This window comes from Crotalus tigris, unplaced genomic scaffold, assembly GCF_016545835.1.
Source record: "Crotalus tigris isolate CLP2741 ecotype Arizona unplaced genomic scaffold, ASM1654583v1 scf7180000024338.4412243, whole genome shotgun sequence".
Classification (NCBI taxonomy): Eukaryota; Metazoa; Chordata; class Lepidosauria; order Squamata; family Viperidae; genus Crotalus; species Crotalus tigris.
The window spans coordinates 1,187,282-1,213,888 of NW_024100508.1; the positions used below are offsets into that span (position 1 = coordinate 1,187,282).

General features: G+C 39.4%; 1 protein-coding gene across 2 annotated transcripts in view; it reads right to left on the reverse strand.

Moving 5' to 3' along the window:
• Positions 1-728: 728 nt before the first annotated feature.
• KDM1A (lysine demethylase 1A) overlaps positions 729-26,607 on the reverse strand; it is a 30,950-nt gene continuing 5,071 nt past the window's right edge. The window contains exons 3-20 of one of the 2 annotated variants that reach the window (XM_039325762.1): positions 23,524-23,583; positions 16,818-16,951; positions 15,014-15,092; positions 12,739-12,831; positions 11,513-11,619; positions 10,331-10,412; positions 10,085-10,179; positions 9,474-9,616; positions 9,032-9,122; positions 8,462-8,596; positions 8,221-8,294; positions 7,462-7,573; positions 6,549-6,681; positions 5,617-5,804; positions 5,357-5,474; positions 4,388-4,515; positions 3,456-3,602; positions 729-1,284 (exon numbers count right to left, since the gene is read on the reverse strand). In XM_039325762.1, coding sequence (XP_039181696.1) covers positions 1,099-1,284; positions 3,456-3,602; positions 4,388-4,515; positions 5,357-5,474; positions 5,617-5,804; positions 6,549-6,681; positions 7,462-7,573; positions 8,221-8,294; positions 8,462-8,596; positions 9,032-9,122; positions 9,474-9,616; positions 10,085-10,179; positions 10,331-10,412; positions 11,513-11,619; positions 12,739-12,831; positions 15,014-15,092; positions 16,818-16,951; positions 23,524-23,583 — 2,105 coding nt within the window. In that variant the 3' untranslated portion in view covers positions 729-1,098. The remainder of the gene's footprint in view (positions 1,285-3,455; positions 3,603-4,387; positions 4,516-5,356; positions 5,475-5,616; positions 5,805-6,548; positions 6,682-7,461; positions 7,574-8,220; positions 8,295-8,461; positions 8,597-9,031; positions 9,123-9,473; positions 9,617-10,084; positions 10,180-10,330; positions 10,413-11,512; positions 11,620-12,738; positions 12,832-15,013; positions 15,093-16,817; positions 16,952-23,523; positions 23,584-26,607) is intronic. The other variant, XM_039325763.1, reaches the window with a different exon arrangement.

Here is a 26,607-nt window from a genome sequence, read left to right on the forward strand (position 1 = left end):
AAAAGCAAGTGCAATTTCAGCCCACAATATCCTGAGCGCCTCAGCTCCCAGACCGCCACATGCTCAGCCAATGACCAGCACTATCCAGGTCACGCTCCCCCTGACTCGCAAGGAAGCAATAGAATACTAGCATGCTGGCTGGGTAAAGGCTCCCATTCTTTCACCTCTCAAACTCGCCTATGCACTGGACAGCAGGCAGTGTGAACCTGCCAGTTACACAGAGCAACGAGTCTGCATGTTATGTTTAAACACATTTTTTTTTTGTCCGCATGTTATCTTCTGACTAATGCTATCTGTTCTGCAGTACATAATCAATAAAATTATTTGTATGTTAATGCAACTTGTGAGGCAGAAAAGTCCTTTTGCTTCTTCCATGGGATGATGTGTTGACAATGTTATGGATCACAAAGTGTACCATTCTGATAGTTAAGCCTGCATCTCCTCACCCTTCTGACGGGGTCCATAGTTGGGAGTTTTTTAACTTTTAAAACCCACAAAGGAGACCCAACAGAAGAGAATATTTGTAGCTCAAAGTTGAACTGTGGGACCCTTGGTGCTCTCTGAATTTGGTGGTTTTTCTTGCCGATGTTTCATTACCCAACCAGGTAATAGTATCAGTGCTGATTGGATAATGAAATGTTTGCAAGGAAACAACCAAACTCAGAACACCTAGGACCCTACAACACAATAGCATGCTGTACTTAAACAAAAAAAGAACACATTGGAAGTTTTTTTAAAAAAAATTTATAAAGGTTTTTTTTTTTTTTGCTTTCTAAGCCAAATCAATGTAAAACGAACTTACCTTAATTACTAACAGCTATCTTACAAGAACTCTAAACCATAGGAAGAAAGTTAACCAAAACCACATATGTACCTAAGATGTTCCAACTTGAGAGACTCAGTTTATTTTCGGAGTAGTATGAATGCTACTCTGGTGGAAAGCATTTTCAAGTGATGGATACCTTCTCTGTTCTCCACTTCCAACTTCTGGATTAAGCCCTCCAACCAGTAGTGCTACAGAACACAATTTCACTTGCTTCTAACAGAGTCCACGCCAAGAATTTTGAGCCTACTGCACCATCTCTCGCACTGGCATCTTCACATAGGAGGCGTCTGTTGTGCTGTTGCCACAGGGGTCGCTTGGCGAGGGAGAGTGTACATCGCACCAAGAAACTGGTCTGCAATACGTCCAGCTTCTCTCAGGCCACTTAGCAGTGCTCCATGAACTGTCGCTGGGTAGTTACGAATTGTATGTTCTCCAGCAAAGAAGAGGCGAGGAATGGGCTGGAAAAGAAAGAGCAGGTGGGCAATGGCTTGAGACCCTTTGGGGAGGGTAATGGGGCTTTGGTAAAATAAGGACAGTCAGAGTCAGCTTTGTTTTTAGTGATACCCCTGGGAAATGGAGACTGGATGGGAGAATAATTTGTAAATTTTGCAGAAGCAGCAATAAGAATTGCAAAAATGTGTCATGCGCTTCAGAAGAAGAGGGCAAAGGAAAATAGCATATTTCTCTGATACAAAAACAAGAATTTAAATTTAGCAAATGATAATGGTGAGCCTCAAAACATGTTCAGATAGGAAACTTTTTAAAACATGGATGGAAGGACTTGCTCAACCTGGTGTGGGGACTCAACTGGCTTCCGAACCAAGTAATAAGACATCCTTTCTTAAGCATCAACCTCCATAGCATGACACACCTTCAGCCTGCCCTCTATCTCCCTTCTTGAATTTACCCAGAGCCCTGCACCAAAGACTTAAATTCCACATCAGTCTAGCCCAGTGTTTCTCAACTTAGGCAGCTTGAAGAAGCATGGATTTCAATTCCCAGAATTCCCCAGCCAGCATGGTGGCTGGAAAATTCTGGAAGCTTCAGTATCTTAAAGTCACCAAGGCTGAGAAAAACTGGTCTAGCCGCTCTATGTATTTGACCGTTACAATTCATGAAAGCTGATGCCAGTTAATAAAATTTTGCTAGTTGGAAAAGATGCCACCAAATACCTGATTTTTCTGCCCTCATAGACTAATGCAGCACTTCTACAGAGCCCCCTGTGAGTACGATCGGTTTCTTTGTTCCCTTATGGCAGTGTTTCCCAAACTTGACAATTTTAAGGCATGTGGACTTCAACTCCCAGAATTCCACAGCCAGCAATGCTGGCTGTGGAATTCTGGGAGTTGAAGTCCACATGCCTTAAAATTGTCAAGTTTGGGAAACACTGCCTTATGGCATAACTCCTTGACCCCTTAGTGCCTGAATGCATTTAACCCCCCCTTGCTTAAAATGGGTTATCAAAATGCAGTTGCAATACATATATAAAATAACACAGCAGTTTAGCATGATGGCCTGATCCACACAGTATAAGGCAGGGGTCTTTAAATGTGGCCCTTTTATGACTTGTGGACTTCAACTCCCGGGCCTGGCTGAGGAATTCTGGGAGTTGAAGTCCACAAGTCATAAAAGGGCCAAGTTTTTGGAAGACCCATGGTATAAGGCAACGGCTGGGTTTTCCCCAGCACACAAATTACCCAAGTTACTTTCTTCTAATTGAGTGTGTTGTGAGAATCAGGTTGATATGGTTGTAGAGCAGGGTCCAGGTGACTTCTATGGACAACAGGACCCTAAGTTTGGCTGCATGTAATTAATAGGAACTCAGAGAGGGAAGCTGATTCAAGGAATCAAGTAGAAAACAATATAGATAGTCCTTGACTTAACAACCGTTTGTTTAGTGACCCTTCAAAGTTACAACAGCACTCAAAACAGTGACTTTAAAGCTGTTTTTCACCTGATCATTGCATCATTCTCACGGTCCTGCGATCATATTTGGGCTCTTGGCAACTGGCATATATTTATGACAGTTACACTGTCCTGGGGTCATGTGATCACCCTTTGTGACCTTCCCAGTGGGTTTCCGACATGCAAAGTCAATGAAGGACACCAGATTTGCTTAATGACCAGTAACAACCGCAGTGATTCACGTAACAACTATGGCAAAGAAGGTGATAAAATGGGGAAAACTCAATTAAGTGGCCAATAAATTTGATAAATAAAATGAACAACTGCCTTTCTTAGCCATGGAAATTTTGGGCTCAATTGTGGTCATGTCGAGGACTATGTGTACTCTCTTGAAGACAAACTGAGGTAAAAGCATAAAGGCAACTTCACCCCCACTAAAGGCAACTATTAGTTACATAAAGAAGCAAACCTGCATCAGATAAATAAAACACATCATTGGAAGTGCCAGAATTAAGCCCAGGTTGCTGGCTTCCTTATGCTAGCACAGGGGTAGGCAACCTTGGCTCTTTTATGACTCGTGGACTTCAACTCCCAGAATTCCTGAGCCAGCATGGCTCAGTATGAAAACGTCTCCCTTTCACCTCAGCATGGCTGGCTCAGGAATTCTGGGAGTTGAAGTCACATCCTAGCAACATAAGGTTAAAGTCGACTGTTCTCGACTCACCTGGGGAGCTCCTGGAATGGCTGGTCCAGGAGTAATTGGCTGAGCCATCAAGTCATAGTCGTTTCCTGACGAACCAGCTGCTACATAGGAATAAGAGCCTCGGGCCCACGGATCAGCCCGCCATCGAGATACCACCGTTTCTTTGGGCTGAGAGAGAAGCAGAAGAGGCATGAGAAGAGAGATTCAATGGGAACACTGCTGAAGTGAGGTTTTTATGAAGTCCTTGGGATAAGGGTAGGGCGAGAATGTATTAATAGGCAATTCAAGCTTACAACAAAATTTAAAAGTCTTGCAAGCAGCAAACATCTGAAAAGTTCTGGGGCACCTACACAAAAGGTTTTATGATTCCTTAACATCCAAGAGAGGACAAGCAACAGGTAGATTTCTGTCAACTCACCTCCTTCACAAAGAATGCAAAATGGAAAGAGACATTTGCCAAGCCATAATCATGGGATATTAGGATTTTTCGTTTTCCTCTTGCACTGAGACCTCAAAGCTGATCAGATTAACAACACCACACAGCAATGAGGCTGGCATTAAGCTATTTAACTAGCGTGGAGAATTCCACAATCGTAACTTTTCTTTACACAGATAAAAGATGAAGCAGAGAAGGGAATTCCCAGCCCAGAAGAACTCTGCCCTTGATAGCAGATGATGGTGAAATCAAAATAACTTTTTCGAAGCAGTCCCCGCCTGCCTTAAATTATGCATCTCAGACGATTAAGGCTAGGCAAAGTTGGCTGTGTTATGAAAAGAGCCCCTTTTCTAAATACACTAGCTTTAATAACAGCCCCTTGAAGGAAGTTGGAGGGCATTACTATGATAGACAGACAGGAGGCCACGTGGGCAAAAGGGCTTCTAGAATAGTCCAGCTTTTAGGCTGCTACACATCACACAAAACTTCCTGCATTACAAAGGACACAAAACAATACCTGAGGGACAGCACTGCTGCCAAAAATACCCTTGAGGATAGCAAGGCAGCGTCCAACAATGACATCATCGCTAATGTTCTCCATGATTCCTGCTGCTTCACCTGCCACCAAGGCCAGAAGGATCGGGGCTGTTTAGGGAAACGAGTTTATGGGGCATTAACAGAGAGCAAGTCCGAGAGATATTAACGCCACCCACCTCGTGAACGTCTGCAAACAATCTAAAACAGGGGTTCCCAAACCCTGGTCCGCAGCATGCCAGAAACCGGTCTGCGCAAACAAGCAAAGCCCCATCCATGGGATGCAGGCAGCACACAAAACCACACCCCCTCCGGTCCGCAGAAAAACCTCTCTCCGCGGAACTGGTCCCTGATGCCCAAAAGATTGGGGACCTCTGGCCTAGAAAGGAAACAGATTTCTCAGCCATGTAAATGGTTTGAAGTTAAGGTGGTCTTATGATGCTGCTGAATTGTACTGCTTGGTATTCTAAACTGCCTTGGGTAGGCCAATGACAGCAGCTAAACTTAAGATTTATTTTGTTCAGTCAGGTCTGTCCAAAAAAAGAAGAGGTTTAAGAAAAGCTCTCATACTATGCTGAAAGCGCATACTGGAACGCTGGCTGGCATTGGCGTCCCCAGTTATAGAAGGATAGAGAGCCAGTGAGAGCTATACAGGGGTCAAGGAACTACTTTTCACTTAATATAGTTCTGATTCTTTCCTTTGAGGCCCATGCAACCTGAAGAACTCCATTGCATTTCCTACATTGTTGTTTAATGCCACGTCAAACTTTTCCAGGTTTGCAAGCTCCCATGTTCTTAAAAGGAAGCACAACTTTGTATTTAAACAGATATCAGTGTTTAATATTTCATGCGCTTTGAACACTTAGTTTACATTCCCAGTACAGGACTTTCTGTATTCAGCGATTCCAGTTTATTCCTTCGAACATGAGAGTGTCACATGCCTTCACACAACTACCTTTGTAAAGATTCCAAAACAGGAAAAGCTCTCCTCTGCTTGCTGTTGTGCTGCCCACATGGCCGAACAAATTAACACTCGGATCCCAAAACACGCGGTCAAAACATAGAACAACCTATCAAGCAAAGGAGGAAAATAATGCCAATTAAAGAAGTCCCTGTTCACAGCAGATGAAAGAACTTCAAAATGCCAATTCATGCAGACAGTCCACTAGCAGACCAATTCTGCTAAATATCTCTTTGTGTTTTTCATGTTACCTTATTAAGGTTTCCAAATCCCATTCTCTGAACAGCTGATGTCTTCCACTCCGGAAGAGGAGGGACAAACTGGACTGCTGGAGGCTGCTGCTTCAGTACTCCCAAGGGGAGGGTACACAAGACAGCGTCACACTTGTAAATAAAAGTCTGACTAGTAGAACGGGTATTGACAGCTATCACTTCACATCCTAGTGAAAGAATGGAGAAAAAGAGACCGTCCCGTGAGGAAGGAGGATGAATGGATGAATTAAGTGCCATTGTGACTGTTTTCAGTTCATTGCTTCAGAAAATTAAATGGAAAATTCAAATTCTACGAGTTCTCAATGCCATAATCTCCATCTAGCATTCTTTTAGTTGACAATTTTTCCATGTTACTTGGCCAATACAACATGATGGCACTGAAGAGATTTAATTCAGATTTGCCTTTGTTTGAGCCAAAAAAATGCCTGTGCTACTGGAACCAGATTATCCTCGTCTGAAACCATTTCGGAAGTTTTATTATTTTCTACCAATTCTATTTCTCTTACTTCCTATTAAGCTTTCTGTAATTCCAAGCAAGTGCACCGTATTTTAGCTGCACTTCTGAACTTCCTGTGCAAATGGGTTTGCCCATTTCAAACATCTTACATTTGCTTATATTTCCACTATAAAATATCATTGATGCACCATAAATAAGACTACTAAATATTCATTTTGCATTCATACTTGCATCCATTATCTGACTGTTCCCTTTATTGCATTTATTTATTTTGGGAGACCCATGGGAAAACAGGTTATCAGTTTTGCACCCACAGATAATATGACCTCCAAGCACTGACAAATTGTGCGTGAACGCATGCTCAAATCCATTCACGGCACTTGCTGGAAGACTATTCCAAAAGAAGCACTTGAGCCAACAGGATAATCAGAGAGAATTCTTAAATTTTGCTTACCAGAAGCGGTATAGCGAACCTGACGAACGGCTGTATTTAGTTTGATATCTAATCCTTCTGCTAGAGCCACAGGCACACAAGAATAGCCATTCCTCACAGTCAGATGACTGCCTGTGAATTCAAAATCATCATCCTGCAATGGGGGGAGAGGGGAGGAGATTTAGAAAACTCCTCAGCACAAAGCATTTGTAACGTCAGTAATTTCTCCCTCATATTGTTCTAATGTTCCATACTCTAGAGTGACTAATTGCCACGGGTGACAGCCAAGAGGATACTACTTGAATATAGGCAACCAATAGGAAAAGAAGTCCATCTATCTGTTGTTACACAAAGTCCAGTTCAAACTTTCTCCAACCTTAATCAATATTCAGGAATTGTGGGAACTGCACAATTAAATCCCTCCTCCCCTAGCTTTTCATCATTAAGAACAGGGTTGTTTCTGTTTTGACGAATAAGAGCATGAGTCTAGTTATCTTCTCTTCCCCTCCATGTCTTTTTTAAATTTTGTATTCCCCTGTAAAAATTCAGAAGTATTTATCAAGTAAATTTTAATATTTGTCACTTGATGTTTTTCTGAATAATCCTGGTGCCTCTAATTTGAATTTGCTGGTAAAGAATAGCTCTGTTGGGCTAGGGACAATGGTTCTTCAGGCCAGTTACATCTAATGTTTAGACGTCACCATAGTATTTCTTTTTCCACTTTTCCTTTTGGATTGCTTATGCAAGATCAGTTCAATTTAGAGCAGTGCATGCAGACTTGTGGCTGAGTTTTCTGAATTTTAGCTTTAGCCTTATTATTTGCAGTATCACTTTTATACCTCAATGGAGAAGAATGCTTGCATTCCCCTGCCGTTTGTGTTTATTCATTCAGCCCCACTGAAATTTTAGTATGGGGGAAAAAAAGAGTAATTACCTGGTCCCAATGCTTCAGTGACAAAGTAGAAAGTGGTGTGGCATTTGCAAACTCAAGATTTGCAAAATGCCAATCAAGAATCTGCCTGTCCCTTGATGATAAATACACATCACTGCACATTTTTGAAAGGAGAAAAAAATACAACACTGAGTATATGCTCTCACCATTTTTTCTCCATAAACTTTTAACAGTGTTATACTTAGGTTTCCTGCACCCGAGCTGGTCTAAAAAAAGTTCTTCGCTATTCTAGAAGACTATTGTTTAACGGGGTAGGGCATAAATGAGAGAATAGGCCATAAAACGGTGATGAAAAAGGAACTTTAGCTGTGAATGATCACTAAATGAGACGGCTGCTAAATGAAGGATGCCTGGATTAAAAACATATCTTGTCCTTTATGGTTTAGTATGAATAATGGCAAGAAATCTGAATGCTGGATTAGTTCTTTACTGCTACTCCCTAGCAAACTGATCATGTAGGAGAGAATTTTACAGAACAAAGGAGTTCTCACATGTTTCTACAGCATGAGATAAAACCAGTTTTTAAAATCTAATTCATTGCATTTCAGTTGAGCTGCAAATTTCCTCTTCAAAGGAATCTGCAACTCTTCTGATTATGTTTATCTGCATAACTATAGGACAACTTATGAATGTACTTGCATATTATAAATTAAACAACAAAGTATTCTTCCTTCACAATTGAGCTATTTGACCAGGGCAGTCACCAGCATAAAAAATCCAGTCTCTTTCCTACAATTTTACCTTGGAGGATTTGCTTCTAGTTCCTGGAGCTTCTCTTCCAGTTTTACTTGTGTTTCGGCTAACTCATCATACTCCTAATCACAAAATAAGATACGGACACAAATATATAGATGATTACTAAAAGGCAATATTTGAAAAAAGTTCTTATTAGGTATACAGAATAGCTAATATTAAATTAGATATTTCAACAATAGCCAATGTTGAAAAAAGATACATATTCAGTAGACCCAGTAATTCATACCTTACAAAGGGCAGTAAGATCTCTATGTTTGCTCTTCACAAGAAATTCTGCAGTAATATCTCGAGGCGGTTTTACTTCCGAAGCTTCTTTGTATTGTTGGTGAAGTTCTTTTATTTTCTCTTTCAAGTTCACCATCTGTAACAGGGAGGAAAATCATTAGTCAACAGAGAGAAGCAAAGCACTTCCTGATTGCTGCAGAATTTTAAGGAAAGGAAATTTATCTTTTTTTTAACGTGAATCTTGTGGTTTATTAACTGATCTTTTGTATTATCAAATACAAATAAAAACTGAACATGTAAAAATCACTTGCTTACTGAAGCCCATTATTATTGAACTGGTTAATCTGCGTTCACAAATATTAGGACTGTGCATACTTTGAAGATGATTTAGAAGAAAGTACTTTGAATTTTGCACAAGTATAAGCACAACACATTCTGGCAATCTTTTAAAGAAGCCTAAGTTTTTTGGAGTTCCATGAAAAAAGCTGGGGCTGCTTTATAATTAAATTAAGTCAACTCCTTAAAAGCAGATCAGCTTTTTTCAAAGTCATGCATTAAAAACAATGCTAACCTTGTTAAGGAGATCTTTAAGCTCTTCCTGAGTTTTCACTATCTTCTTCCAATGTTCTATCTGTTCATCCTTGACGTGCTTCTCCTGTAATCTATGGAAAGGAAACAAGTAGCCATAGAGTCAGCAACTACCACAAACCTTTAGCAAGGACGCCACTATACTTCAGTGAGGAAACTACACTGAAACATCTTCCCATGCCAATCCTCTCCAGAGCGTGCAAGACATTTGGTGTTCAGTCTTCTCAAGGTAGAAAAGTGCAATAAAGTGAAACAGAAGAAGCTAATGAACCATGGAGGCATAAAAAGGAGGACTTTAAAGTTTTGGGCCATGTAAAGTGCCATGTGCAAGATTGTAACATACAATGCCATCACCCCAACATGGGTGCAAACTCTGAGATTTAATACTCGGCTTGTCTCTTGACGTGACCTTTAATTTTACTTACTGTATGACAACTTCCAGAGCCTGACCAAGGGAAACAGGCTTGTTGTTGAGGACATTGAAGTCCAGTTGATGACTGAGGTATGAGGTAGCTTCTAGCAAACGGTTGAACTCTTGTTCTACCATCTCATCTTTTTCCTTTGGAACCTGTGGTTTAGCAAGGGGAAGTAAACAGGTGCAGATAGTTCAAAATGGAGAGGTCAGATCAAGCCCTTAACCTTAAAGTGCATTTTCCATGTAATGTGCATTTCAAACCCTGCCAGAAACGTATTCTGAGTACTCAGTCAGGAGAGAAGGAATGACTTGTAGAAGGTTCACTTCTGTTTTATGACTAAATAATCACTGAGGTTTAGGAAGTTACTATACTGATATTTGCAACATCAGACTTAATGTATCAGATCCGAAAATGCATATGATGTGAGAATAATATTTAATTAAAACTTAAAACATTATTAGGGAAAACATTGACTCTTTGCGTGCAACATGGAAATTCAGGCAAGAGAGTTTAATGCTGAAAACCACCTTGGCAAAGACTCTTGCATTCTGTCAACAGATCACAGTATTTTCAACTAAACTATTTCCTCAAAACTGCTTTCCAAGAACAATGAGACTTACCGCTTGTCCATTGGCTTCATAAAGTGGACATTTTTGTTTTATTTTGGCCAGTTCCATGTTTACTTGCTTGCTTACCACAGCCATTGGATTTCCACCTTCAAAGATTTTATACAGAGAAAAAAACATAAATTTAACAAAACAAGGGCTCAAAATCTGGAAGTACCTAGAGTTATAATGAGATTGTATTCTGTGCAGGCATGTGGCCGTGGAAACTGAATTCAGGCACATTTTCAAGGTAAGACTCACCAAGTCCTGTTACTACCATGGCTCCTAGATCTGCAACGTAGTTTCCTTTGCGAAAAGTAGCAACTCTGCCACCTACACGATCCTTTTTTTAAAAAAAAACACACAATGTTGAAGACTGACAACCTCAGAGTCTTCACTATAAACATATTAGCAAGCCCTCTGAACTACCACAGCTTAGGCAAGGAGAAAACCTCGTACAAAACCAAATGCACAAGTACAGCATAGGTGGCACCATGCTCAATAGTAGTAACTGTGAGAGGGACCTCGGAGTCCTAGTAGACAATCACTTAAATATGAGCCAGCAGTGTGCTGCAGCTGCCAAAAAGGCCAACACAGTGCTAGGCTGCATTAACAGAGGGATAGAATCAAGATCACGTGAAGTATTAATACCACTCTTCAATGCCTTGGTAAGGCCACACTTGGAATACTGCATCCAGTTTTGGTCAACACGATGTAAAAAAGATGTTGAGACTCTAGAAAGAGTACAGAGAAGAGCAACAAAGATGATTAGGGGACTGGAGGCTAAAACATATAAGGAACGGTTGCTAGAATTGGGTATGTCTAGTTTAACGAAGAGAAGGACAAGGGGGGACATGATAGCAGTATTCCAATATCTCAGGGGCTGACATAAAGAAGAGGGAATTAAGCTATTTTCCAAAGCACCTGAAGGCAGGATAAGAAGCAACGGGTGGAAACTAATCAAGGAGAGAAGCAACCTAGAACTAAGGAGAAACTTCCTGACAGTGAGAACAATTAATCAGTGGAACAGCTTGCCTCCAGAAGCAGTAAATGCTCAAACACTGGAAGTTTTTAAGAAGAGACTGGACAGCCATTTGTCCGAAATAGCGTAGGGTTTCCTGCCCGAGCAGGGGGTTGGACTAGATGACCTCCAAGGTCCCTTCCAACTTTACTACTATTACTATTACTAATATGTGCCATTTTAAGGAAGTCTATTCAGCCTTATTCTTACGCTTCTATAAAAGACAGGCTCTGCATAAATAAAGTGAACTGGAAATTACATACTCAGTTAGCATGCAAAGTGAAGATCTAAGAAGGGTAACAAAGAATCTTAGCCTCTCCTTTATGCATTGTGAGTCCTTCCAGCCAAGATTAATGGAGAAAATTGGTTTATAAGAGTGTACTTTTTATAAGATTGATACACTTTGACATTTGTCCACTCACCCGTGCTTCTAGGAGTGTGACATCCATTCCAAAGCTCTGGAGCTGCCGAGCTGCTGCCAACCCAGAAACTCCAGAACCAATTATGATGACCTTGCCAGTCTTCTTGGCTAGAAACATCAAGAAGTGCTACTGCGTTAGGGAGCAGATGAACAGAGACTAAAGGAGGTTCTGACTAAAGGAGCGAATCCTTCCAAAGGGGCCAGAGGTTTCTGGAAATCCTGATCCTCTGAATGCAATAAAGCATAATAAAATATAAAATATACCTAAACAAGGGCTGAATTCTCCAGCCTGACTGGCACCCAGGCATTCTGCGCTTCTCCAGCTCAGGGGCTGGATACAGATAGTCCTTGACTTTACAACCACAATTGTAATGTTGTTAAATGAGACATTTGTTAAGTGAGTTTTGCCCTGTTTTACCACCTTTCTTGTCATGATTGTTAAATGAATCACTGCAGTTGATAAGTTAATAACACGGTTGTTAAGTGAATTCGGCTTTCCCATTGACTTTGCTTGTCAAAAGGTTACAAAAGGTGACCTCATGATCTTAGGACACAGGATAGGTCGTAAGTATGAACTAGTTGCCCAGCATCTGAATTTTGATCACCTAATCATGGAGATGCTACAAAGGTCGTAAGTGTGAAAAACAGCCATAAGCTGCTTTTTTCAGCGCAGTTGTAACTTTGAACGGTCACTAAATGAACTGTTGTAAATCGAGAATTATCTGTATTTCTCTGCTCTCCCCTATTGCCATCTAACCTCTTCCTGATTTCAAATGTGATCAGCCAGACCACTTGATCTATTGGAATAGTATATATTTTTTTATTTTGAGGTGGAATATAACTATTGACTGACAAGCGAGCTACATTCAGTGATTAGAATGATCAACTCAATAGCTGGTCTTTCTTTTAAACTTCAAAGCTTCAGCTATCTACATTGTAATCAGCTATAATATGGTCTGTCTCATTCTGAGCTACTGATAGGCAAATTTATCTACAATGTTTTACAGGCAATGGTTTAGCATTTAACATAAATTGTATGTCAAACCATGTCAAAATAAGCACAGCTCAAAAGGATGTGTGAGCCTAACTACTTCCTTAAAAAAAAGGAAGTATCTAGAAAAAGCGTTCAGTTTTAGAGAGCAGTTTACATATGGCAGAAATCACTTAGCCTTAACTTAAAAGATGAAATGATGTATCTTGAAATAAAAAAATAATTTAAGTTCTTACTTGGTAGGGGCTTCACTCTTTTGTAGATACCAAAATTGATTAAGCCATGCCGTTCTAGGTAGCTATGTACTCGATGGACAAGTACCGTATCACCTACAACAAAATATTTTTTAATGAGCACTGATTATGGCGAGGTGGGGATATTTCTATCGGTCTTGACAGTGTCACTCCAGTCTTCACTTCTAATTACACGTTTCCCAATACAAAGTCCAACAAACAAGAAAGGGTCAGAGTTAATTAAAAAAGTATCATAGTAGAACAAACCCAAGAAACTCTTTTCCTAAAAATCTCCATAAACAAATATTTCATAGTCCACCAGTGACTTTTACTTTTTAATACAGCCCTTTTCTCCAGTAACCATGTGTGAAAAGAACACAGGACCCAAAGCAAATAATCAAAGCTCACTGAAGTGGCTATTATATAAACAGTACATACTGAAGAAGACCCTACCAAAGTGAATCACTCCTGCAAATAAAGAAATGCGGTGATATTTATTCATTTTGTGAAAGGAGAAAAAAGATGCAGGCATAAATATTCATAAGTATTAGACGATGCAAGTATACATATTCATAACAGATCTTGGGTTACTTCCTGCCTTTCTACTACCCAAATGTCAAACAAATAATTGTCTGAGAAAAAATAGATGAAAAGGGTTGCCATGGGAATTTTCTGATAAGTGCTAGAACAGAGAGCTATGACCCAGCTCCTAGGCCAGGGGTGTCAAACTCAATTTCATTGAGGGCCGCATCAGCACTGCAGTTGCCCTCGGGAGGGGGGTGGACAGGGTGAGTACGGCCTACTGGGTGGGCATGGACATAGTGGGTGTGGCCTATTATGTGGGCATGGCCAGCTCTACATCGTTCGTGTCAAGAGTGCCTGTGGGGGCCTGGGCAGGAGTGGGACAGATCTGAGGGTCTCTGGCAGAAGGGGGTGGGATCAGGGCAAGTGCCAAGCCATGGTCCACTGGAGGAGCTTCACCGTTCCTCTCAGGCCATGTGTGGGAGGCTGGATGGTGGCACGGGCTGCCCAGAGCCCTGGGCAGCAGAGGTCAAATGCCCAGCCTGGCCCTCGAGCACCTGCGGCACCAAGCCATTTCCAGGCGGCCTTGTGGAGCTAAGACTGAATGTGTTTCAGCATAGATGGCCACCATAAAATTATACATTGGCTCCCGGCTGGCCTGGGCCAGGGCCAAGGCAGTGGGGGCCGTTCCCTCACTGTTTCCAGGATGGCTTCATGGGCCACATGAAACCACTTCACGGGCCGCATCTGGCCCCCGGGCCTTGTGTTTGACATGTCTGTCCTAGGCCATGGCAAATTATGTTTCCATTTGGTTTAAATGGTCCCAATTCATCTGAAAACTTACTTTCCCCACACATGCTAGCACAGAGAGACTAAGCAGCAATATCTCAAAATGAACTGATAAGGCAGTGTAACCTCAAGAAATAGAGGAGCCCCAAAAGGACTGTGATTAGGGGATTTGTGGTATTTATTACACTTATTTGTCACCTATCTCGCCATGGGGCTGTGCTAGATGGCTTACAACAATAAAAAGGAAGAAATGAAAAGAGTGTAAACAGAGCATAGGTGAAACAACAGAACAATAAACAATGAAAAAGAACATGAGAATACATCAGCATGAAAACAAAAACATGGATGGGTGGAGAGCAGAGAGCGGGGGGGGGGGGGGAGTGGAGTCTGTCCCCAACCCAGCAGCCAGGGTATTAGCACCTATTGCTGCTCTTTGAGCATTCCCATTACCAGGAGAAATGGCACAAGTTCCACAAATGTGAGAACTAGTCTGTGTAAGTTGCAGGCAGTATGAAAAATCTATTTTGCTCTGGCACAGAAGTCTTGTAAAACACGGATGAAATACGTACCACTCTGTATAGAACAGGGGTCTTCAAACTTGGCCTTTTTATGACTTGGGGACTTCAACTCCCAAAATTCCTCAGCCAGGCATGCGTGGCTGGCTGAGGAATTCTGGGAGTTGAAGTCCCCAAGTCATAAGAGGGCCAAGTTTGAAGACCCCTGGTATAGAAGGAATAGAAAGGGCAGCATGTCACACAGACCCAAGCACAAACACCAGTTGGTTAAAAGGTAAGAGGCAAAATAGCAGGAAAAGGGAAAAGAGGCTGGAATGGAGATATGACCATCTGAAGCACCTCTTCAGGTTCAGCGTTTCTGCTGTAATTATTTTGAGCTCTTCCCGATGCCTGTTACCACCAAAGAACCATCTATGACATGCTCAAATCCCCGCCCCCCGTCAGCAACTTACTATTATAGGGTGCTTCTAACTGCTGTACCGTTGCCTCAAAGGTCAGCTGAATCTTTGGGTTATCCAACCAAAGCTGCAACTGTGTTTAATCACACACACACAAAATGTTGTCATTAATACAGGTACTAACCATTTTAAAAGCAGAATTTGCATTGCAATTTTACATGCATTTAACATTAATTTAAGAAAAAAAAATTAAAGCATGAGGATCCATTTATACAAGTAGTCCTTGAGTTATGACCACAACTGAGCCCAACATTTCTGTTGATAAGTGAGACATTTGCTAAGTGAGTTGTGCCCCATTTTACGACTTTTCTTGCCACAGTTAAGTGAATCACTGCAGTTGTTAAGTTAGTAACATGGTTGGTTAAGTGAATCTGGCTTCCCCATTGACTTGACTTGTCAGAAGGTTGCAAAAGGGGATTACATGACCCTGGGAAACTGCAACTGTCATAAATGTGAGTCACTTGCCAAGTGTCTGAATTTTGATCATGTGATCATGAGGATACAGCAATGGGTGTAAGCATGGAAAACGGTCATAAGTCACTTTTTAGTGAATAGTCACTAAATGAATTGTCATTAAGTTGACGACTACCTGTATTCTGGTAGAATATTAAAAGTGAAAACAAATTTGTTTAAAAATAATCAAGGTTGCAAAAACACTTTTTAGATATAGGCTGCATGTAGCCCACACTGCCAGAAATTCACTTGGCTTTTAAAAAAAGAGCAAACAAAATATTCATCGACCTGAACCCATAATTATGCCAGTGGAAGAGTTTGAATGGGTTGTGAGCAAGCTCACGTGAACCAAGCCTGCATGGTTTTATGATAAATTCTCCTCTTCTTTCTCTAAGCACCTGATCAGAAAAGCAGTGTATACATTATATAAGCTGCAACCCTAAACTGAAAGAAAAACTAAGACCAAAAAAAAGGAAAGAAAAGAAAAGAAAGAAATGCAAACAAAGCATAAGTCCAGGTGGCTAAGAGGAAGTTGTGAGTATCAAAGAAGAGAAAGAAAACATTGGAAGGGGTGGATTTATTTATTTGAACCATCATTAAACAACATTTTAAGTTTACTTGTACCCTTAAAGTCCACAGCACTGTGTCCCTATTGTGGAACCAATCATGAAACCACATCCTTAGCTGAATTTATGTATTGATTTATACCCCACCTTTATTGTTTTAATAAATAACTCGAGGCAGAAAACATACCTAATACTCCTTCCTATTTTTCCCACAAGAACCTTCTGAGATAAGTTGGGCTAAGAGAAAGTGACTGGCTTTCATGTCTTAAGGCAGAACTAGATCTCTCAGTCTCTCAGTTTCTAGCCTAGAGCCTTAACCACTAGACCAAACTGACTCCCTATTATTATATAAGAGAACTGCAGGTTTTTCATTTCAAAATGTTACCAAAACCAACCAAAAAGTGTCAGCAGAAAATAATTTCAACTCTGTGGAAAGAGAAAGAGCACAGAAAATGACTAAGGGAAGAGGAGTTTTAATGTGTGTGGCTCCATTTGTGGAATACATTAATTGCATACTAAAACATGGCTTTGATTCCCTTATTTTATGGCTTCTCTTAACAAAGGGAAATTTCTCAGTATGTGCCATCAGAATTAGTATTAAATAAGCTGCTTTACAATGAACAGCTTCAGTTTTCTACATATGGACAGAACAGGAACACTGGAAGAATTCAGTAAACACAAAATTACAAAGTGCATGTCTGAGAGATCCAAAACCATTTGGAAAACCTTATCGACCTGGGGGGGGGGGAAAGTATTTGAGCTTGAAATAATTAGCATACCGTTCGATTTCTGATGTAAAGAAAAACCTTCTGAGTTTGCTGGGGCCCACTGATAATATCTGGAAAACAAGCTGCTTCTTGTGATGTCATTCGATCGTGTGGAAGCCTGCTCTGGAAAGCTGCGCCTTCCACACCTAAAATGAAAGAACAAGCATGTGACAAGTATGCAAAAGTACAGGAAAGAGCAAAATCTTGCTACACAGTGCAGAAACTAAGAAACAGACAGTCTTAGATGATATATGTTTTTTACTCTTTCACAGAAAGAACATCTCTTAATGCACTATTGACATTACACTCGAAACACATTTCTAAATGCAACTGTCTTTTTCTTTAAAACTATTGGCTGAGACATTGGAAAATGTTGCAAAGTTAGTTGAGTAATGAAAATCAATTCAACCTCTCACAGTTTTGTTCATTGAACTGACTGACAATCCTCTTAAATCCTATTCTACTTTTTGCAAGGGCACACCTAACCTAGTTTACTTGGAGGGTTCTTATCTCAGGAAACTTATTCAAAAGTCTGAGACTTTAGCATATAGTCTTAAAACATCTTTAGTCAAATGTACTACTGAGCTTCTGTGCAGACACTGCAATCTTAATGAAGCATTTATTTACCAAGTCAAACATCCATCAGGATCCTGCTAGTAAGTGAGAAGGCTTGCTAAAAGAAGCAATCAATGCTTCACAAAGGCATTGTCCTGCAGATTCATGTTTGGGTACAGGCCTTAAAAGTGGAAATTATAAATAAAAATAAATAAACAAAAGAACAGGTAATCCTCAACTTACAACAGTTTGTTTAGTGACCAAAATTACAACGGCACTGAAAAACATGAGTTATGACTGTTTTTCACATTTGCGACTATTGCAGTGTCCCCATGGTGATCAAAATTCAGATGCGTGGCAACTGGCTCATATTTATGCCAACTGCATTGTCCTGGGGTCATGTGATCACCTTTTGCGACGTTCTAACAAGCAATTAATGAATTCTCTATTGAAAAATTACTTGGACGCTTTCTTTTAATCCTCAGTAATTTGGAAAGAACCTTTTCTTTCCAGTTCCACAAACTTGGAAACATTAATTTTGTATTATGGTACTATAATAGCACCAATTATGCACCCACTGAAATAAAAATTTCTAGAGCAAGAGTAATCAGCAACCCATTATTAGGCCCACAGATTTGTAATTATGCTTATTACAGCTTTAGAAAACTAGCCCATTCTGAACTTTCTAACACCTTATTATAAGTCTTTGTTCCAATGTATTTGTAACATCAGGAAACTGTACTGATTTCTATAAAAGTCATATATGTGGTGCTATTGTCTCCAATTCTGCCTTAGTTTTTAGCAATAGCACTTAGACTTACTGTATATACCACTTCACAGTGCTTTACAGCCCTCTCTAAGCGGTTTATGGAGTCAGCCTGTTGCCCCCAACAATCTGGCTCCTCATTTTACTGATCTTGGAAGGATGGAAGGCTGAGTCAACCTTGAGCCAGTGAGAATCGAACTCCTGGCAGTGAGCAGTGAGTTGGCCTGCAATACTGCATTCTAGCCACTACGCCACCATGGCTCTTTTTATTAATAATTCCCTAGGTTTCCTGAACTTATAGGACAATTACATATTAGGATAGCATAGATTTGAGCCTAAAATTATATGATCTAGCTGTGGTATTTGATCACATTTAGCCTTGAGAAGACGTCATTGGAGCTGAAGCAAAAGGTCTTCCATAATGCTCTCTAGAAAAATCCAAGAATATGTTCCTATTTTAGGAACAATATCTCACGAAATCTGTGATGGCTTCATCATAAGGATCACTAATGCCACAATGATGAAAAAGGAAACGGAATCATAATGTTGAGATATAACATGCAATGAAGTTTCCCTTCTCTACTTGCTTTCTTTATAGTGTTTTCCTCTTTTTATTCTTTTTAAACTGCTGACATTTGGAACTGTAATGCTTTTTTTTCTTAATTATTACACATCATTTAACAGCCAAATAGGATGCAGAAAACTGGTTGGTTGATGCTGATTTCCCAGCAGGTCACACCTATCTAATAAGAAAGCTTTATTTTAGCCTAGGTTTTAGGATGAAGTGTTTGGACAGTTACACTAATTCTTTCCCCATACAATTCTCCCTTTCCTCCTACAGGTAATCTTCGATTTACAGTGATTCATTTAATACCGTTCAAAGTTACAACAGCACTGAAAAAAGTGATTTTTGACCATTTCCACAATTATGACCATTGCAGCATCCACGTGGTTATGTGCTCAAAATTAGGACACTTGGCAACTGGTTCATATTTATGACGATCGCAGTGTCTCGGAGGCATGTGATCACTTTTTGTGACCTTCTGACAAGCAAAATCAATGGGAAAGCCAGATTCACTTAACAACCACGTTACTAACTTAACAACTGCAGTGGTTCAGTGGCAAGAAATGTTGTAAAGTGGGACAAAACTCAATTAACTAATGTCTCGCTTAGCAACAGAAATTTTGGGCTCAATTGTGGTCATAAGTTGGAGCACTATCTGTAAATATCTGCTGGCCCAATAAGCTGGTTAACTAAATTTTCTTCAGATTCCAACCCTCCTCCTTTTTCATCAGGACTTGGGACCGGCAATGTCCAGCTTGCAGGTCATATACTCGGTATGGAGAACAACCAAATTCCCAAGATGGCAATGAGATGGACTGCCCCACAATGCCAAAGGGCACCCTTGAAATACACGGCAAAGAACATTCATGGACAACTTAAAGAATTTAAACATCACATGGGAAGACATTTAAGTACTCGCCCCAAACTGAAAATACTGGAGATCCCTTGATGCCTGATAAGGTACATAGCATGGGAGACTCTAATGCTCATGCTCAAAAAAATAAATAAAAAATAAGCTGGTGAAAAGAGATGAGGAGGAGATGGACAGTTCTGCAAAGATCTGGGATTTCATTCTCACATAAAAGTATTGTCCCAAGATAAAAGCATTTACTTTCAGGAATGCCTAAAATATTAGCAACACTCACATAGAATGACAAGTTTTATCAACTGTTCTCTTTAAATCTAGCCAAGATTGTGTCTTTCTATGGCACGTTACCAAAAAGATATTTAGCAAGATATGATCAAGACAGGGTCACACAAACTCCTCACATGCTATATAAATCAGACTGTCAATCTTTCTCCTAGCTTTTGGGTGAAAAACCTAAGCATATTTTTGGCTATCTCTCTCAGGTTTTTAAACGTGTCCACTAAGCAAAACTACTGAAAAAGAAATATAAATTTCCAATATCAGATGCCAATGTGCCTAATATATAAGCTTGTATATTTAAAATTTTTAACTCTTGAGGAACACTGGCATTTCAGAATGAAAATCACGGATATTTTAGTTGTGCTGAAAAACGCAAATAGGAGCAGGACTGAGTTATGATTTATGTGTCACTAGAAAACAGTTCTGCCTGAGTGCTTACCGGTACTAGAGTTGAACATAGGAGGAAACCACACTGAAGCGCCTATCTCTGTACAAATTAGTATTAAGGTTTCACATTTGCTCATTTGTGATGCTTGATCTACAACAGTAATAAACGCTAATACAGGCCCACAAATGTGCATAATTGCAATTATTTATAAATGGATGCCCAAGTTAATATTACCTGTTATTTATGTAAGCAACCACTGGGAGAATTAGGGCACTGTTGTTTCCCTTCCTACTGGATGTTTGCTTTGGGCAAACATGAATCCCTGAACTGACCTTAGAATGTTTTTGCTGCAGTTACAAATTGATTAAATATTCATTCATAAGATGTCAAGTGCAAATAAATCTTGCATTTTTAAAAATAAACCATGCGATCCAAATGCAGTTTGGATGGAGTAATGAACTTTTTTAGAAACAAAATTGGCTTTATACTGGACCCAATCCAAAGAACAATTCATCCAGCATTCTGTTCTTCTATAAATTGTTCCTATTCACAAAAGTCTGCCAGCAGCACTTTCATCTACAACTTATACCCTCAGGAAACCCAAATGATATAATGCACATCCTTACAGATATAAGAGCTCTGTATAGCTACAATATGAGTGCAAGAGCTGAATAATTACATAGCATGTAACAGTCTGAGTCTCTCAAATGTTATTTTCTATAATTAGCTCTTCTGTAGACAAAAGTTGAAATTACAAGGTTGAAACTGAAACATGCATATGTGTGTGTGTGTGTGTGTGTGTGTGTGTGTGGGTCTTTGGTTATTCGGGTTTTCTCCCGCGTAAAATTGGAAGTGTCTTGGCGACGTTTCGACGAAGTCCCATTCGCCATCTTCAGGCTGGTGTTTTCAGCTTCATGCTTCGAGGAGCAATGTGTGGTCTTAGCTGTTTCTTCCTTTTAACTGCCTGTGGAGGTATGAACTGATTGGTCCCACCCAATCAGTTCATAACTCCACTGGCAGTTAAAAGGAAGAAACAGCTAAGACCACACATTGCCCCTCGAAGCACGAAGCTGAAAACACCAGCCTGAAGATGACGAATGGGACTTCGTCGAAACATTGCCAAGACACTTCCAATTTTACGTGGGAGAAAACCCGAATAACCAAAGACCTACATACAAACACCTGCGAAAACCTCAGAAAACAAATATGTATGTATGTATGTATGTATGTATGTATGTATGTATAAATTTGCATATTTAAGTGTAGTAACATTTACATAATCCTTGAGTGTAACATAGATGTAGCCAATTGTACAAACAAAGATAGATTTGTCTTTTGCTAGATGATGTCCTATAAGATGATCAGCTTTCCCATTTCAGCTGAGAGTGACTGCCTAATGGTATAAGAAAAACAACTAAATAAAATATTACTACTGTAAATAAGCCACAAGTCATTTAAAGTGTACAGGTAGTCCTCGACTTACAAGCTTCATTTAGTGACCGTTCAAAGTTACAATGGCACTGAAAAAAGTTAACTTATGACCATTGCAGCATCCCCATGGCTTGATTTACATTTGGATGTCTGACAACTGATTCATATTTATGCTGGTTGGATTGTCCCAGGGTCATGTGATCATCTTTTGCAACCTTTTGACAAGCAAAGTCAATGGGGAAACCCAGTTCGCTTAACTTTACTAATTTCAGAACCGCAGTGATTCACTTAACAAATGTGGCGAGAAAGTTGTAAAATGGGACAAAATTCACTTAAGACATTTCTCACTTAGCAACATAAATTTTGGGCTCAATTGTGGTCATAAGTGGAGGACTACCTGTAATTAAGTAATAGCTTAACTGTATTCTTTTCAAAGGAATATGCAGACCATAGAAACACACAGTTATGGACTGAAAGTGTGCTGAAAGGAAGATTCAGGGCTCAGCAGGAAGAACCTTTCATCTCTGTCACTGACACAAATGTACAGTAATTTGAATATAATAATTGGAAGTTGACACTGTTGTGGTCCTCATATAAGCATATATTAACCACTGGAATTTTTGCCTTCCCAAAGTTGCCTTCCCAAATTTTTGCCTTCCCAAATAAAACCATATAAAAGTGTATTTCCATTTTTTAAGCTATAAAGGGCCTCCTGAGTACCTGAGCTTGGCTGGAAAATCTAAATGTTTAAGATAATAATTTCCCAACTAATGCCACCCACGTGTTAATCATCTTTCTTAGACACCATCCAAGTCATGATGACTGAGGATCATTTGTTATTCAATGTACCGGGGGGGGGGGGATCAGAACTGGGAAATATTTCAAGGAAGAAGAGAACACAAAAATCACAAATTCAGAACCATTGATACTTAGAACATAATTCCAGATAGATACCCATACCACCTTTTTGAAATTTAAGAAAGAAGATCAAAGTATTAGAATGTCTAATACTAGTACATAACGACTTACAAGTTGGACCTTAAATTCTTGTCAGACTTGCCAAGACTTCTCAGCATTGCAGTATAGCAGCACTTAACAGATCTGTTTGCTCAGAATTTCAAACCCAATCCAGACTTCGAAATAATCATTAAGACAGGCCAAATAAATTTATTTCAAGGTCTCTACTTTTATCTCTTCAACATGTATATCCAAAATAACCACCCATTTAAACAGGTAAGGCTTCAAAAATTAAACAAATGATAAATTGCTCTGAAAAGCAGACCAAAGCTGCACCTTAAACTGACCACGTCTGTCCTTAGATACAAAAATTCTACCCTGCAGGCATCAGCTGGAACTGAGATTATCATTTGTATCAAAGGTTCTCAAAAAGGTTGTCAAAGTAAGAAACTAAGACAGATTGGTGATCAATCCCTAAATTAACGGCACACTTCTATATACATTTATTTGAAAATAAGTCTAATTCTTAGTGGGATATATAAGCAGAAAGTGTAAGCTAAATTGGTTAAAGTGCAGAATTACAGTATGTAATGTAAAAGGCCTACAGCTCTGAAAGGAGGGAGGGAAACTGCCCTTTAAGTTGTATAAACATAAGCCTCTGATTTCCACCAAATTCATGGAAGAACAGAGGGCTGGGAATTCTGCCTAAAAAATTCAGAATGCTTTCCTTTCCGCATCATCTTCACCAGCTGGGATTTGAAGTTTTACCTTCCTTTTTCAACAGGCAAATGCACGTCCCTTGTACTTCAAATTAAGTCTGAGCCCGCCCACCCACACGCATTTGCAAGCATCAATCCCTGATTTGGGGGCTCTTGCTACTAAGTGGCAAGCATCAAACGCCACCCTCACCTGATGCTTGGCAGTCTCCATACCCTCCAGAACTGTCGTCTTGAAGTCCTCCTGCTTGCCCTGTGGAAGGAAAGAGGAGATCTCAGGGACCTTTCTCCATAAGTTCAAGTCATTTGGGGACAGGGAGGCCTGATAATTGGTGATTCCAGTTTAGAAGTTCACCAACTAATGGAGGGAAAACATTTTCTGAGAATTCGAAATTCGGAAATCTGAGTCGTGGGCTTCACATACTCTCCAGTCTTCTAATGCTTCATCCTTGTTGTTGGAACCCTTTGTCAGACTCTTATAGGGAAAAGATAGATATATACAGTATTTTCAGGTCACCTGGTGGATAAATATGCATGAACCAGTGTACTAACAGATTATGACAAAATAAAAATATACTTCCCATTATAATTAGGAAGACCATGTAGGTGAGTAGTCTAACCAAGGGTCTGAAACACCAAGGATTTTTAAAGTCTTGGTTGGGATGTCCTTGGAAACATATATTATTTAAAGGGCAAGAAATCTGATATATTGTTCTTCTTTCCCATAACCTCTTACTTTCTAAGACTGATTTTGTGCACCTTCAAGTACTTAAATGCTACATAACTTTTACTATGCTAGGATTCACATTATATACAATGCTGTCATATTTATTCATGTATCACTGAATTATCCTACAGTGTTAAAGCTTTCGGCCTATTCAGAGGCAGGGAAGTAAATACACTTGAAGGAAGCCCTAATCTTCCCTCTACTCTCGTTTCCACTTTTGCCCAATACCAGAAGAAAAGAAGTACCTAAATAATGGTGAATAGTTCAAGGGGTAATTTGTTGAAGCAACTCTGAAGAAGAAATGTTCAGGTTGTTTCAATAAATTAAACTTTCACCTTGCAGGACAGAATATTATTTATTTGTATCCCTCTTTTATTATTTTTATAAACAACTCAAGGGGGCAAACATACCTCACAGACTTTCCTCCTCTTATTTTCCCACAAGCTAAACTAAAAGTATATCTGAAAAAAAAATCTTCTACCATGTGTCTCATTTCAGAAGAGAAGACTTGTGAATACAGTTATATAATTATCTTTCTGCACTTTTCTTCTCTAACTTTCTCAATTTTTCATTTGTATTTTATAATAAACCTTAATTAAAAAAATTTCCCCATGCAGATAGTTATGTAATTCAGCTATTTATCAGTAATCTTTTATCACAGCAGTCCTACACTAGAAGCTCTGACACTAAGGTCTATCCAGTCTTGTCAGCAGAATTTACTGAGACTCAAGCACAACGTATTAACACAGCATCCTTGATAAATACAAGAAACTACTATCAGGAATGAGCCAGTGATTATGGTCCAGCCAGAACACAATACAACCTCACCCATTTTTGCTGAGTTAAGGGCTATAGAACAACAGTTAGCAATAGTTAACAACTATTTTACATTAAATATACCACACTGTACTCTATTAATTCATTTTGTCTTGTTATATCAGCCCCCAAAAATATGCTTTCCAGAAACCCATGGCATGTCCAACAGAAGGAAGGATCATTTGTACTTGAACTGTTAATTTCTTTCCCATCAGGACTTTTCAGGAAGCAGAGCCCCAGTTGGATAAAAGAAAAAGAAAAAGGGTTTTTCACCTGCAATAAGTTGAGCTTCCATAAGAAATATCAATTTTCTTACTGCCGCTTCCAAAAAGCAAATGGAAACAAAAAGCAGTAATATATTCCAGTATATAAGCTAAAAAACAGAAAAAAGGTAATTTCCCTCTTGTTCCATTAGCTTTCTTTTCCCTCGTTAACAGTAACAAATTGGGGGGGGGTCCTAACTCAAAGTAAAATAACTTTAAAGAACACATAACCAACAGAGCCTCCTTACTAAGGGAGAAGTGAGAAAAGCTTTCTTCAAAATTTGCCTTACTTTGAAGAAAGCTTCTCTCAATTTTTCCCAAAGTTTCCTTTCATTTGCAAAAACGAGCAACCTAAATGGGATGAAACACTTTTTCATCTGAAGATGCAGGGGAAGTTAAAGGTGTTATAGAAAAATGAATTGCTTACTGAACCTCCTCTGGGTCCTATTAAAAAGTCAACCTTCATGTAGCTACAGAAGTGGAGTTGGGGCACAGAAGGGGGACCTAGTGTTAGACAATGGACAAATAAGAAAACAGAAAGGTTATATGAATGTTATAACATCTAAAAGGGGAGATGAGATGGCATGACTTTTTTTTTACCATTATGTCCCTTTAATGCACAGAATGCAGTGCTACAGTAAGGACAATGCAAGCAAAGAAATGTGTAGGAAAGAGGGATTGCACAATTAACAATATTACAAAGGAAGGAAAACCTGAGGGAATGGCCAAGACCTAGAAGGACATGGTTATACAACAGCAAGGTTTCTAATTATCAACAGAGACATGGAATTATTTAGTGGATAGATAAGATACAGCTGGTAATTCTGCAGCCCTCTAAATGTAGATTAAGTATAACTGTACGGTCAGCTTGGCCAGCAGTGAGGGATGACAAGAGTTGTAGAACAGCAATTCTCAATCTTGGTAGAATAAACCCTTTCTGTTGTAGAAAAACAAATTAGTAGATAACCTGTACTGTAGGAAAATTAAGCTTTATACTTCCTCCAAACAAAAACATTAGCATATATCAATTTCCTCTTCACAGCTTAGAGCAATCTCAGTAAAATATAATGCTATATGATTATTATATAAATAAGAATTAGAGTAGATTAAACTAAAACATATTTTTCAAATATGACAAAGATTATTTAATTGCTTAACAGATAATGAATAAAAGATGCATCCTAGAACAATATTTGTGGTTGAAGAGACACTCCAAACCTCTTTTTAAATTAAGTAACTTTTGTACTGTGTCTTTTGCCCATCTTTTTCCTTGTAAGACAATTTTAGGTACAGTTGAATCTCAGGAATGTGTACTCTCCTCTTTCCTCAAGATTGTGATTTTGAATTATACATATATTGATTCTTTGTAACCCAGATGAATTTAAAAAACATAATTCATTCCACATTTTTGGGTAAGTGACATGTAAATTGCCTTCTTTTACTGTTGAGGGCAATGCTCATATTGTATTTA